Source organism: Triticum aestivum, chromosome 2A (assembly GCF_018294505.1).
Source record: "Triticum aestivum cultivar Chinese Spring chromosome 2A, IWGSC CS RefSeq v2.1, whole genome shotgun sequence".
Lineage (NCBI taxonomy): Eukaryota > Viridiplantae > Streptophyta > Magnoliopsida > Poales > Poaceae > Triticum > Triticum aestivum.
In genome coordinates, this window is record NC_057797.1 from 5,664,176 (window position 1) to 5,679,456 (window position 15,281).

Consider the following 15,281-nt stretch of genomic DNA (forward strand, 5'->3'; position numbering starts at 1 on the left):
GTATAGTTGCAACACAACCAAATTGAGATTCAATCATTCGCCGGTGGAACAGGCAGAAATCACCATTCAACAGCGACATGCCGAATCCTGCCGGCCACACAAACCGAAATCTCCTACCATCACGTTAAGTTCATGTATTTTTACTTACTTCTTCTACTTAATTTCTATGTCATCATCTACGTTTGTACTGCGTTTCTAAAAATAATATTAAACTGGTTCTCGAGTATGATATATAGACCAGTAGTGCGCCTGATTCTAGCAAAGCGTCACAGCCCATAGCATAGTACTCGTTCCTACTCCCTCCGTTCGGAATTACTTGTCGTAGAAATGGATGTATCTAGAACAAATAATAATGGACATAATTGACATGACAACTAAAGTTGTTAATTAACTCGTTCGTTGTCGGGCCGGTGGCTAAAGCATCGTTCTCATCCTCGTGTGCCGCCTCATGCTCCTCTCATTTTTCACCACTATAACTGTCTAGTGTGGCAGTCATGCGCTATCATGCATGCTGTCATTGGTTCACGTCCAAACAACTACCCGTCTGCATACGTACCCCCTCTTTTTCTCCTTAAAACTTTTGCTCTTACACTTACTCGACAAGATCTTGGCTATCATCTAGAGGTCATAGTGTAATATTATGTGCATTTCTTGACAAGGACCCTGTCTCCAATGCGACATATGCATAATACTACTTCCTCCGATCCATATTACTTATCTTCGAACACTAACTAAGACAAGTAATATAGACCAGAGGGAGTATTTTTTTTAAAAGAACAAGCAGGGGCTCTGCCGATTTCTTAAGGATGGGGACACTGATTTGTTTTTTGAATGAATGAAGTTATTTTTTTTGCACTGGGCCGTCCCTTTGAGTGTGTTACTCTACTGAACCATCAAATAAGGCAAGGAGCGGGAATCGTCTAATGAGGGTTGGTGTCATGCGATCGTTTGTATGTGTATGTTGTGATATAGTATGAGGAAGTATAACATGGTTTTTAAATTGACAAAGATCTGATTTGATGGAGTTTTGAGAAAATCTCAGTCTACTGAGATTTGAATCGATTTGAGAATATCTTAGTCGACTGGAGGAATCAATTGGGACTTCGGGAAATCTTAGTTGATTGGGACATAAACGAACCCTTTTAACTCTTGTGTAGGAGTCTTATCCCTGCATTTGGTTATTTGTGACGATTTTGGTCTCACCTGAGAGTGATTGGGACCCCTACTTCGGATCATGCTCATGAGATGTTTCTTGCAGCATATTCGCTAGTACATCCTGCAAGGTTGAGATGTGAAAGGTGGAGGGCGAGACGGCAATCTGAGAGTCTCTCTTGGGCACATCCATGTTCCGCTTTTGCCATGTTCACTCCGTCACACCTAGGTCGCAGTGTCCGCAACAACCAAACGTACCGACATGTCTCGTCTCATTCAACACAATGTGTTGCATACAGAACGGCAGGACTACATCTGCACTAACCATGATTGAGACATGCTAGGCCAAACTTGCCGAAAAGAAATTTCTATTTTTGACATTGGCAAATGTTGGGTACTATCTTCGTCTGGGTTTATCAATCATACACGGGTTTAGGTCTTCTTTTTGACTAACGAAACATGCCTCGAAAAAATATACTTCAAATTTCTCATTTTCTGAACATATTTTTAAACATCCGGTCTGAAGGGAGTGGCCAATTTCTTCTGCCCCGTTGGTGCTAGATAGATCTTGCACATGGTGCAATGGCGACCACACATGGTCCACGTTAATCCGTCCGTCTTTGCATGGTGTAAAGTTGTGTGGCCCTTAATGGAAAATTGCAGAGGTGATTAGGGAGGGAGACAGCGACACGACATGGCAGTCGGTCTCGTTGGTTAAATTTACGGTTAAATTTGGATCTCGGAAAGTGCGGGCGCACTACATTGTGAAATGGAGGGAGTATGTGGGAGTATGACATGGTTTTTAAATTAATGGGGATTTGAGAAAACCTCAGTTGAGTGAGATTTGAATCGATTGAGACTTGGAAATATCATTTGATTGGGACATAAATGGACCGACCCTTTAGCTCTTGTGTCATAGTCTTATCCCGCGTTTATTTACTTGCGCATTTTGTGACAATTTTGGTCCCATCTGACAGTGAGTGGGGACCCTATTTTGGATCATACTCATGAGATGTTTCATGCAGCATATTCGCTAAAGGCTGCGATGTTGAGATGCGAAAGGTGAAGGGCGAGATGACAATTTGAGAGTCCCGCTGGAGCACATCCATGTTCCGCCTTTCCCACGTTCAAACGTACTGTGATGGATGTGTCCGTAATAACCAAACGTACCGACATGCCTCGCCTCATTCAACACAATGTGCTGTACACACAACGGTAGGACTACGTACATTTGCGCTGACCATGATTTTGAGACATGCTAGGCCAAACTTGTCGAAAAGAAATTTCTGTTTTTCACATTATCAAATGTTGGGTACTGTCTCCATATGGGTTTATCAATCATACACGGGTTTAGGTCTTCTTTTTGACTAAGTAAACATGTCTCGTATGGTACACAAAAATATACTTCAAATTTCTCATCGAATTTCTCATCATAATTTCAAAATACTACACACGTTTTAGTGAAATTAAACATCCGGTCTGGAGGGAGTAGCCAATTTCTTTCTGCCCCGTCGGTGCTAGATAGATAGATGTTGCACATGGTGCAATGGCGACCACACATGGTCCACGTCGACCCATCCGTCTTTATACGGTGTAGATAGATTGGCGTGGCCCCTAAAATGGAAAATTGCAAAGGTGGCAGGGAGAAAGCGACATGGCAGATCTCCTGTTGGACACGCACACGCACCACCAACATCGCCTCCCTCTTGCATCACACCCACACAGATGGTAGCGCACCGCTTATAAAAATGGCCTCTCCTCCTCCCTCACCATCTCCATCCAGAGCAGAGCAGGCACAGCAACCGTCTCGTCGGCGCGATGAAGCGGGTGGTGCTGTACCCGTCGCCGGGCATGGGCCACCTGGTGTCCATGATCGAGCTGGGCAAGCTCTTCGCGGCGCGGGGGCTGGCCGTCACCATCCTCATCGTCGAGCTGCCCTTCGTCGACACCGGCGCCCGGGGGCCCTTCCTGGCCGGCGTCACCGCGGCCAACCCGGCCATCTCCTTCCACTGCCTGCCCCGCGTCCAGTTCCCGCCCCTCGCCTCCCCGCACCCCGAGGCCGTCACCTACGAGGTCGCCCGCCTCTCCAACCCGCACCTCCGCGACTTCCTCCTCGCCGGTGATGCCCGTCCAGCCGTCCTCGTCGTCGACTTCTTCTGCAGCGTCGCCCTCGACCTCGCCGCCGACCTCAAGATTCCGGGCTACTGCTTCTTCACGTCCGGCGCCGAGGCCCTGGCCACGTTCCTCTACCTGCCGGTGCTGCACGCGCAGAGCACGGCTAGTTTCCGGGAGATGGGCGAGGAGCTGGTGCGCGTGCCGGGGATCTCGCCGTTCCCGGCCACGCACGCGATCAAGCCGCTCCAGGACCGCGACGACTCGGCGTACCGGGGCTTCTTGCGGGTGTCGCCCGACCTCTGCCGCTCGCAGGGCATCATCATCAACACGTTCCGCTCATTGGAGCCGCGCGCCGTCGAGGCGATCGGCGCCGGGCTGTGCACGCCGCCCGGCCTTCCGACGGCGCCGGTGCACTGCATCGGGCCGCTGATAAAGTCGGCGGAGGTGGGCGTGAAGCGCGGCGGAGAGTGCCTGTCGTGGCTGGACGCGCAGCCGGAGGGCAGCGTGGTGTTCCTCTGCTTCGGCAGCCTGGGCGTGTTCAGCGCGGCGCAGATCAGGGAGATCGGCGTCGGGCTGGAGGCGAGCGGCCTGAGATTTCTATGGGTGGTCCGCAGCCCGCCGAACGAGGACCCGGCCAAGAGGTTCGAGGAGCCGCCGGAGCCGGACCTCGGCGCGCTGCTCCCCGAAGGTTTTCTGGACCGGACGGTGGGCAGGGGACTAGTGGTGAAGACGTGGGCGCCGCAGCGGGACGTGCTGGCGCATGGCGCGGTGGGCGGGTTCGTGACGCACTGCGGGTGGAACTCGGTGCTGGAGGCGGTGATGGCCGGCGTGCCGATGCTGGCGTGGCCGCTGTACGCGGAGCAGCGGCTGAACCGGGTGTTCCTGGAGAAGGAGCTGGGGCTGGCCGCGGCGGTGGAGGGGTACGACCACGAGGGGGAGCTGGTGGAGGCCGGCGAGGTGGAGAAGAAGGTGCGGTGGCTGATGGAGTCCGACGGCGGGAAGGTGCTCCGGGAGCGCACGCTGGCAGCCATGACAAGGGCCAAGGAGGCGCTGGCCGAGGGCGGGGAGTCGGACGTGACGCTCACCAAGCTGGTGGAGGGATGGACGGGAGACCATGCCGGCTCGGCTGAAAAGCAATGAGGTGTAACCTCAATAATTGAGGTCAAGCCAGTCACATGCAAACATCAAATATCTGTATCAGTCCACTGTTACGGAAATCTAGATAATTTAGCATGGAAGGATCCATGCTTATGATTATGAATAGAGAAGAAAGTACACATAAACAAAATTATTTTCAAACAAAAATGATACATTTAAGTTTCAGAAGAAGTCCAAAAAATACACAAAATTTGCATGGTGAAATACATTTTGGTGTGAGCCACACGCAAAAAATTATGAATCTGTCTAGGACTCAGTCGACTTAGACTTCGGCTGATGTCAGCGTCCTATTGATACCCAGATCTATTTCCTGGTCGTTCGTTAGTTTTCCTTTGGGCTTGTTTAACGTGGCTTCCTTTTTGTCATTTTTTCTTTCTTGTCTTCTTAGGTGGGCTGCTTTTGTCCTTTGTTTTATTCTCCCAAATTACTTGTCTCGTGTTGGGCTTTCTCTCTCTTCTTGCTTTGTACGTGGGACTCCTATTGTTTTTTGTTGTCTTGTTTTCTTTTAGATTGGTTTGTTTTCTTTCTTTGTTTGTATTTGGGCTGTCAAATATATGGATGTGTGTCATCTCTCCCAACCGATTTGCAGTGTAGTGTGTCTCAAACAAACATAATGCATACAAAAATTGTAGTTGTTCTAAAAACAGTCTTGTGTGTTTGTATTTCTTTGGGCACATATTTTTGACACAACAAATAAGAAAAATAAATTAAGAAAAAAATGTGTGGGCCACATGTGCGGAAAATTGAGTGGCATTATTTTTTAGATAAATATCCAAAACACCACTGATTTAGAAAAGAAACAATAAGACAAATCCAAACACAAAAAATAAATAGAAAAGAAAAACAGAAGCTACAAAACCAAAAATAAAAATAAAAAATTGAAAATAAATTCACATACCGTGACACCCAAGCTCCTAGGCCCCCGCCCCGCCCGCACCCTAGTTATGCCCGGCTGCGGGTGTCGCTTGTAGTTGCATGCAAACTATAGCATATGTGGTTGCACATGGGGCGCCGTAAAATTGGGTGGCACGTTTGAAAGAAAAAACACTACTATTTACAAAAGCTAAAAGACGAACAAGAATATAGTAGAAATAAAAGCAGAAAAATAGAAATACTAGTAGACATGCAACTGCGATAGAGGCGACACTTGCAGTTGCAGCCTACTGTACCCTCCTCTAATAAAAAAGTCGCTAAGTTGGAATTGCGTTGTACTCCCTCCGTCCCAAAATAAGTGCCTCAAGCTTAGTACAACTTTTGGGACGGAGGGAGTATACATGTAGTTGAAGTTGGGTCGATACTTGTAGTTGTTTGCCTAATGTAGACATGCAACTGCTACCCCTCCCCTGGACAAAACACCAATGAGTTGAAGTTGCAGTTGAGGTAGACAATTGTAGCTGGGGTTAGGGGTAACGCTTGCAGTTCCATGGCTAGAGTCGAACATGCATCTACCCCGCTCCTACCACGTCGCCACCGCCTCCGACAGAAGAAAGCCCTACTTGCAACCATGTTGGAAGACATGTAGTTGCAGTCGGGGGACGACACTTGTAGTTGGATGACTAGTGTGGGACATGCAACTGACCTTTCTCCTCGCAGTCCCTCCGACAAAACAAAAGCCCGATTGCAACCAAGATAGAAGACGTGCAGTTGCGTCACTATGGTTGGACATGCAACTGGCCCCCTCCTCGTCAGTCCCTTCAACAAAGTGAAAAGCCCAGTTGCAACCAAGTTAGAAGACATGCAATTGCATGACTAGTGTGGGACATGCAACTAGCCCCATTCTCTTCTCGCCTCCCCTCCGACAAAACAAAGCCCCATAGTTGCAAACATGTTGTAAGACATGCAGTTGTGTGACTACAATTAGACATGCAACTGACCTCATCTCCTTGCCCTTGCCCCTGACAAAATAAAGCCCTAGTTGCAACCATTTTGGAAGGCATGCAGTTGCGTGACTTTAATTGAACATGCAATTGGCCCTTCTCTCTTCCCACCGCCCCCTTTGACAAAACAAAGGCCCCTAATTGGAAATTATGTTGGAAAGACATGCAGTTGTGTGACTAGTGTGAGACATGCAACTGGCCCCTCTCCTCATGTTCCCTCCGACAAAACAAAAGCCCAGTTGCAAGCAGGTTAGAAGCCATGCAGTTGCAACCATGTTAGAAGGCATGCAGTTGCATGACTACAGTTGGACATGCAACTGTCCCTCTTTCTCTCTCCCTTTCGCCCCCGCCGTCAAAGCAAAAAAGCCCGGGTTCCAACCATGTTGGAAGACATGCAGTTGCATGACTACAATTATACATGCAACTGGCCCATCCATCTCCCCGTCGCCCACTCCGACAAAACAAACCCAACTTGCAACCAAAGTTAGAAGACATGCAGTTGCATGACTGTAGTTGGAAATGCAACTGGCCCCCTTTTCTTTCCTCGTTGGCTCTGCCGACAAAGCAAAAGCCCCAATTGCAACCATGTTGGAAGACATGAAGTTGCATGGGTATAGTTGGGCATGCAACTGGCCCTCACTCTCTCCCCCGGCGCCCTCTCGGGCAAAGCAAAAGGCCGAGTTCCAACAAAGTTAAAAAGGCATGCAAGCATGACTACAGTTGGACATGCAACTAGCCCCCCTCCCCGTCTGCCCGCCGCCCACTTCGACAAAACAAAGGCCAGTTCTGACCAAGTTAGAAGACATGCAATTGCATTATTACAGTTGGAAATGCAACTAGCTGCCCCTTTTCTCTTCCCGTGGCCCCTACTGACAAAGCAACCCCCTCCCCCGGTCACAACCATCTTGGAAGACATGCAGTTGCATGGCTACAGTTGGGCATGCAACTGGCCCTCCCTCCTCTCTCTCGCCCCCACAGACAAAGCAAAAAGCCCCTGTTTGCAACCATGTTGGAAGACATGCGGTTGCATGACTATAGTTGGAAATGCAATTGGCCCTCTCTCTCCCCCGTCGCCTCTCTCGACAAAGAAAAAGCCCGAGTTGCAACCATGTTGGAAGACATGTAGTTGCATGACTACAGTTGGACATGCAACTAGCCCCCCATCTCCCCGCCGTCCACTCTGGCAAAACCAAAACCCAGTTGCAACCAAGTTAAATAAAAGTTACATGACTTGTGTTGGCATGGAAATGCTCCCACCCCTCCTCTGTGTAGTCGCCTCCAACAAAACAAAACCTAGTTGCAACCAAGTCGAGAAAAAATGTTCTAGAAAATCCCGAACACACACACACACACCATCATCATCATCATCATCATCATCATCTATATAAAAAAGAAAAAACATTTTGAAGCAACTTCATGTACAAGGGCTTCAGCACACACACACACACACACACACACACACACACACACTACTAGGAAAAGGCCTACTAATGACGCACCGGTTTTGCCTACTAATGGCGCACTACCGGTGTGCCATTAGTATCACGCCACTAGAATTTTTTACTAATGACGCACCACTGGTGCGCCATTAGTATCTGGTATGCTAATGGAGCACCAGGAAGTGCGCCATTAGTATGTAACACCATGCGCCATTAGTATGCCTCCCGGGGGGCCATATGTAACCATCTGCTTTGTCATACTAATGGCGAACTCTGTCTTGATGCGCCATTAGTATCCTTTGGCATACTAATGGCGCACCTTGTGGTGATGCGCCATTAGTATGAATATTTGGTTTTTTTTACTTCTCTAATTTTTGCACAGGTTACAAAATATATTATTGGACAGAATATAGACAGCAGCACACAGCAACAGCAGATTCATCGAATACAATAGAAGATTAGTCTCCGAATACAATTCATCATATTAGTCTCTGAATTCAAAAGACCGAACAAAGATAAAACATTACAAGTCTCAAGACCGCGAGTATCGAGTTTGTCTTCACATTACAAGTCGATATCGATCATATAAACTACCATCACATAGAAGAGAGCTGCGGTCATCACGATGAGCATCATCGCGATCAAACTGTTCTTCATCCGGTTCCTCCAACGCTCCCTCCTCTCTCCCGCTAGATAGCGGGAGTATCTAGATTCGGCCTCCGCCCTAGTGGTGTACCCTTTGTAACTGTTACCGCTAAAACAGTGAACCTGTCTCCGACACTCCTCCCAGTCGTCGTAGACTCCGGGAACCTTACCCTTGTACACGACATACAACTGCATCTCTATGCACAAGCCAAACAACAGACAATACATAAGCAATATGTAAGTATGCAACAAAAGGATCGGAAGAGAAAAGCAAGACATTAATAGCACGATTCATGGTCCTACTAATAAATAGCATCGATTACATCTAAGTTGAAAAACTGTCCAAACCAAAGAGACATACGAATTCATTAAAGTTTAATTACAACATGAGCCAATCAATGTTTCAGAACTACACATCACTACTTTCGACTCGACTCATCGGACATGAGCGTGGATGAAGCCGCCGTCTGTCGTGATGGTCATGAAATCGCGGGCGGTGTCACCCTGCATTTGTAGCATTTCATCTATCTCACTGTTGGATGGTTGATATTTGAGGAAGAACTGCCCCGAGGTATGAAGGACATCTTGATGGATGATGTCCGCAAACTCCGACTGGATGCGAAAGAATTCTTGTCTGAGGTCCGCGTCCTGGATTGCCAACAAGCTCGCGGCTCAATCTTTGAGATTATCTGGTAGCAGAAGATGATGATGGTCCCTTACGATCGCCCGCATATGATGGAGGGCGTAGTAGGCATCCTTCTGACCGCTAGGCGGCTGCTTGACGCAACAGAACTTCGTATTGTGTGAGAACATGTGCTTGCCGTACTTACGAACTGCCCTGGTGAAGGTGCCTCCAGATTTGGCATAGGCGGGGAGAACATCATCAAGAACTTTCTTGACATTTGTGTAGTCTATCTTGGAGTTAGGTTCGGGTCTAAATACGTGGCCATGAAATATTTCGGGCTTAAGAGGATGAGTGTGCAATGTGTGTCACTGCACAGAACACGGAATGTTAGAAAAAAAAGAACGATCAAAATCTAAGAAATCATAAGTTACGGGGCGGTTAAGGGATGACTTACTCGGGGAAGTAAGGCACAAGGAAGTTATCCTTATCTGCGTTTGCCAGAATGACGCCTTCGAGGTGTGAACTCGCAACTTGGCGGTCCCCAACGCTACTCAAGTGCTTGGCACACATGTAGAAGGGGTCGACTATCACGATGTCCTTCGATGTCCCATGAACACGGTTTTTGAAGACCCGGGATCTCTATCTAGCCGGCGATATGTTGTGTCATCCATGCACCTTACGCATCCAGAAAATCCATGGACTACCTGCCCCGCGAGATATCCGTAACCGAGATAGTCGTGCACCGTCGTGAGTAGTGCGGCTCTCATAAGGAAATATTCTTTCTCTGCGGCGTCCCACGTATTGGCTGGCGTTTTCCACAGCGTGTCTAGCTCCTCTTTCAGCAGCCCCAGATACAGATTGATGTCGTTCCCTGGTTGTTTCGGCCCTTCAATTAGCATACTCATGTGAATGTACTTTCTCTTCATGCACAACCAGGGGGGAAGGTTGTACATCCACACAAACACAGGCCAGGTGCTATGTGTGCTTCTCTGGCTGCCAAATGGATTGACTCTATCGGTGCTCGCGCCCAGCACGATGTTCCTTGAATTCTTCCCAAATTCTGGGTATTCGAAGTTCAACGCTTGCCACTGGCTCGCATCCTTAGGGTGACTCAGCATCTTGTCTTTTTTATTTATCTCCAGATCATTTCCGGCATCTTCCTGCTTCTTCTCCTCCCTATCCGCGTGCCAACGCAGGAGCTTTGCTACCTTAGGGTCCGCGAAATACCGCTGCAGACGAGGAGTGATCGGAAAGTACCACACCGATTTTTGAGGAGCTTTCTTCCTCTTCTTGTATCGAGTGACGCCGCACACCGGACATATGGTAGACTCCGCGTGCTCGTCCCGATAAATGATGCAATTGTTCATGCACACATGGTATTTCACGTGCGGTAAATCCAGAGGACACACGATTTTCTTCGCCTCCTCGAAACTGGTCGGGCACTTGTTCCCCTTGGGAAGACGTTCGTGCCAGAATGACATGTTCTCGTCGAAGCATACGTCGGTCATTTTGTGTTTTACCTTCATCTCTAGAGCCATGAGCGTTACTTTCAGGCGGGTATCCTCGGGCCTGCATCCTTCATACAATGGAGTAACCGTGTCTATCTCCAGTTGATCCAGCTTGGCTTTCTCTCGGGCGGCAGCTCTTGCGTTATCCGTCTGCTTGAGAAGCAGCTCTTGAATATGAGGGTCCTGCACCCAGCCTCCATCGTCGTCTGCTCTGGCATCTTCATCTTCATGATCATGCCCTTCGTCTTGATCTTCCTCATCATCATGTACGACATCTTCTACATGATGACTGTGTACAGCATCACCGTCGTGATCATGTCCTGGAGATTCTTCGTCTTCTTGCCCGCCCTCGCCACGGTGGTACTTGTCTTGTTGCCCTTCCTCATTTCTTGCCCGGCCCCCATGGACGACTTCATAGTCATTTTCATCACCTTGCCACCGATAGCCATCCATGAAACCACGCAAGAGCAGGTGGTTCCGCATCTGCTCGGAATCCGTGTCCGCAATAAGGCTCTTCAGCTTGCATCTTCGACACGGACATCTTATCTCCGTCTCGTTCTTTTGAAGCATCTCGGCCTTCGCGGAGCTCAAAAACCTATTCACGATGTCTTCGGTCATCGTGCGGACCATGGTCGCCTGCGGGGTAGAGCAAAACGATATTTTAGAACCAAGAAAAAATTTGGCATGACCTTCCCTAAAATAGGACCAAAAAGAATGCATAGTGCCAAAATTCTCGCCGAAACGAAAATGAATCAACATTTCGGCAAAATATTGGCAACTATCGCATTTCAAATACCGGTACCTGCAAACACAAACATATATGCAACACCACAAACACATGCAACACCACAAACATACATAGATCTAGCTAGGCCACAAAAAGTGCATGTGCACGTTGTTGGAGCGAGTTAGGGAGAAAAAAAGTAGATCTACATCATGAAGATAGCTTTTCCCTTACTTACCTATCAAAAAAAGGTAATTTCACCACTTAATTTTGATGAATCTATGGTGGAAATGAGGTGAGGAGGAGGAGGCAGCCGAAAGCTTGGAGAAGGAGATGGAGGGAATGAAGTGGGGAAAGTGAGTGGGTAGGTGTGGTTGTCCAAAATATCTTGTTGGGGTCCCAGGTTACTAATGACGCACCACCTGCAAATGCGCCATTAGTAACCCTGGTAACTAATGGCGCACCTGCAGGTGGTCGCCATTAGTAGTTTTGCAGAAAAGTAATATATATATATATATATATATATATATATATATATATATATATATATATATATATATATATATATATATATACTAATGGCGCACTTTTACAGGATGCGCCATTAGTAGTTTAAACTAGTAATGGCGCACTGTGAGGCGGTGCGCCATTAGTAGTTTTGCAAAAAAAAAGAATAAAAAAATTCAGTACTAGCGCACTCCCTGTCTGGTGCGCCATTACTAGTTAGAACTAGTAATGGCGCACTTCGGTAGGATGCGCCATTAGTATGTATGTAAAAATGAAAAAAAAATTATCACTAGTGGCACACCTATTTTCTGGTGCGCCATTAGTGCGTCATTAGTGTCTTCCACACTAATGGCGCATCACCAACTGGTGCGCCGTTAGTATATAGAAGTGGCGCACTACTTCTCTGGTGCGCCATTAGTGTTAATCCTATCTATAGCCCTTTTCCTAGTAGTGACACACACATGCGCATTCATCATCTACATATAATTAAAAAAACATTTAGATGTTTCTTTTATAGCAAATATAAATTTTTAAAAAAATAGAAAATACAAACACATTCATGCATATTAAATAAAGAAGCCACAAAGCACAAAAAAATAAAAAAAAGAGTTTTCAAATTAGTTCATGAGAGGCTTTATTTTCAGAAGTTCATGATCCGCATTCATCATCCATGTATGTGTAGGGGGCGTATCCTGAGCACCACCATTCATGCAAAAAAAAACATGCTAGTGGATTGGCCTGGTGTCCTTCAAAAAATACAAAGTAAATAGCATAAAAATAGAAAACCACCCACATGTATAGAGGAATCTGTTGTCCTTAAAATGAATACACTAACGCACATTTTGACATTTTTTTCAAAACGCATATACACACATAAATAGAAACACATATACACATACATTAAAAAGCATATATGGTGACCCAAAAAACTTGACAAAGGAAAACAGTTAACTAAAAGTTCAACATCATGTAGAAGGGGTTCAGCGGCCACTTCTACAAAATGGATTTGCGGCGTCAGCTGGGAGCCAAAAAAGCTTATTTTTGTAGGAATTAAGTCATAAAATAAAATAAAATAGTGGTGTATTTGCAGCGTCGGCTGGGAGCGAAAAGCTAAAATACCTATCAAGAATAAAGTAGAATTAAGTTTCATGGATACACATTCCAGTGCACGTCGGCTGGGAGAGATGACACATACACCATATATTTGACAGCCCAAATAGAAAAAAAAAAGAACCAACCAAATACTAGAAGACAAGACAACAGAAAAAAAAAAGAAGCTGCCTACAAGCAGAAAAAAAAAGGACAGCCCAGAACGGACAAAACAAGGGACGACATCAGCCCACTTAAGAAAAAAGAAAAGCCTCGTACAAACGAATGAGCAGGAAAATCAATCGGGGCTTTCAGGCCTGTGCTACGACGATGACGTCAGCCGACTGAGACTTCGCGTCTGATTTCTAGACAAACTGAAAAATTATGCACTCCAACTTTTATAATAAATAGTACATGTGGTAGAAATACATGACTCCGATAATACTACACCTACGTACGCTTTACGTGACCTTGTAAACTAAATCTCCTCCCCTGAATTTTAGTGGGGTGTGCACCTTCATCCGTCCACTTCCGATCCTAATCATCCACATTAGCTCCCCGTAACTGCTGCTCGACCGGCTGCTGCATGAATCACGAGAGCCACTATATGAGTAGCACGTGCATCGCTAATTTCCTCCCAAGCTCTGTTACGTTGCTAGGGATTCATTTCCCACAGAGAACTAATTTCTGCAGGTTCTAACCCAATCCCTGATGCTATTTATATCCCTAACTTCTCCTCCCTCTAGAGACATGTTCGGGTTTTTTTTTTGCGAATCTAAAAACAAGTTCGGTTGGACTTTCATGCATTACAATAGCTAACACTAAATGCAAAATCTACAGTCTATAGACCTCTGCCGCTCTCACGTCATCCTCATTAACACGTTCCGGTCCCTCGAGCCACCCCTCGCCTCCCCGCACCTCGTGGCCATCACCTACGAGGTTGCCCGCCTCTCCAACCCGCACCTCCGGGACTTCCTCCTCGCCGCCGCGCCCCTGACCGTCCTCGTCGTCGACTTCTTCTGCAGCGTGGCCCTCGACCTCGCCGCGGAGTTCGGGGTTCGAGGGTACTGCTTCTTCACGGTGCCGAGGCCCTGGCGTCCTTCCTGTACCTGTCGGTGTTACACGAGCATAGCGCCGCCAGCTTCTAGGAGATGGACGAGGAGATCGTGCACGTGCCGGGGATTACGCCGTTCCCGGTGATGCACACGCTCAAGCTACTCCAGGATTGTGACGACGCGGCATACCGGTTTTTTTACAGGTGTCGCCGGACCTCTGCCGCTCTCAGGGCATCATTATCAACACGTTCTAGTCCCTCGAGCCGCGTGCCGTCGAGGCGACCGGCGCCGGGCTCTGCACGCCGCCCGGCCTGCCGACACCGTCGGTGCACTGCATTGGGCCGCTGATAAAGTCGGCGGAGGTGGGCGTGAAGCGCGGCAAGGAGTGCATGTCGTGGCTAGACGCGCAGCCGAAGGGCAGCCTGGGCGTGTTCAGCACGACGCGGATCAGGGAGATCGCCGTCGGACTGGTGGCGAGCAGCCTGAGATTTTTATGGGGGGTTTGAAGCCCGCCAAATGAGGACCCGAGGAGGAGGTTCAAGGATCCGCCGGAGTCCAACCTCGACGCGCTCCTCTCGGAGGGCTTCCTCGCCCGGACGGTGGGCAGGGGACTAGTGGTGAAGACGTGGGCGCCGCAGCGGGACGTGCTGGCGCACAGCGCGGTGGGCGGGTTCGTGACGCACTGTGGGTGGAACTCGATGTTGGAGGCGGTGATGGCAGGCGTGGCCGCTGTACGCGGAGCAGCGGCTAAACCAGATGTTCCTGGAGAAGGAGCTGGGGCTGGCCACGGCAGTGGAGGGGTACGAGAGTGAGCTGGTGGAGGCCGATGAGGTGGAAAAAAGATGAGGTGGCTGATGGAGTCCGACGGCGGGAGGGTTCTCCAGGAGCGCACGCTGGCGGCCATGCGAAGAGCCAAGGAGGCTCTGGCCGAGGGCGGGGACTCGGACATGACTCTGACCAAGCTAGTGGAGGGATGGATGGGAGACCATGCCGTCTCGACTGAGAAGCGATAAGGTGTAACGGCAATAATGGAGGTCTAGCCAATCACCTGCAAACATCTGTATTAGTCCACTGTTATGTCAATCCGATAAGCCCGAAAGGATGTACACTTATGATTGTGATGTAGTAGCTTCGTCTAGGTGAATAAGTCATTTGCGTAATTCTAGGTCATCGATTTAAAGAATTAAATATGTGTTGTATGTCATGAAAAGTATATCACTAGATTTCTACATGTATGTAGTTTTTAAATATATATTTTTGTCACATATAGTACGTATTTAGATAGTTAAATCGTCGATCTAGAACTACGTGAACGACTTATTCATCGAGACGGGAGGAGCATGAACAGAGAAGAAAGTACACTTGAACAAAGTTATTTGTAAATGAA

At 47.9% G+C, this 15,281-nt stretch overlaps 1 protein-coding gene and 1 pseudogene across 1 annotated transcript; both read left to right on the top strand.

The window, feature by feature from the left end:
* The first annotated feature begins 2,884 nt into the window (after positions 1-2,884).
* On the top strand, positions 2,885-4,631 carry LOC123186939 (UDP-glycosyltransferase 88F5). Its single transcript, XM_044598669.1, has one exon. The coding sequence runs from the start codon at positions 2,971-2,973 to the stop codon at positions 4,405-4,407; it is 1,437 nt and encodes a 478-aa protein (XP_044454604.1). The 5' UTR covers positions 2,885-2,970; the 3' UTR covers positions 4,408-4,631.
* Positions 4,632-13,664: 9,033 nt separating this feature from the next.
* LOC123186866 (UDP-glycosyltransferase 88F5-like) lies at positions 13,665-14,907 on the top strand (annotated as a pseudogene).
* Positions 14,908-15,281: the final 374 nt, after the last annotated feature.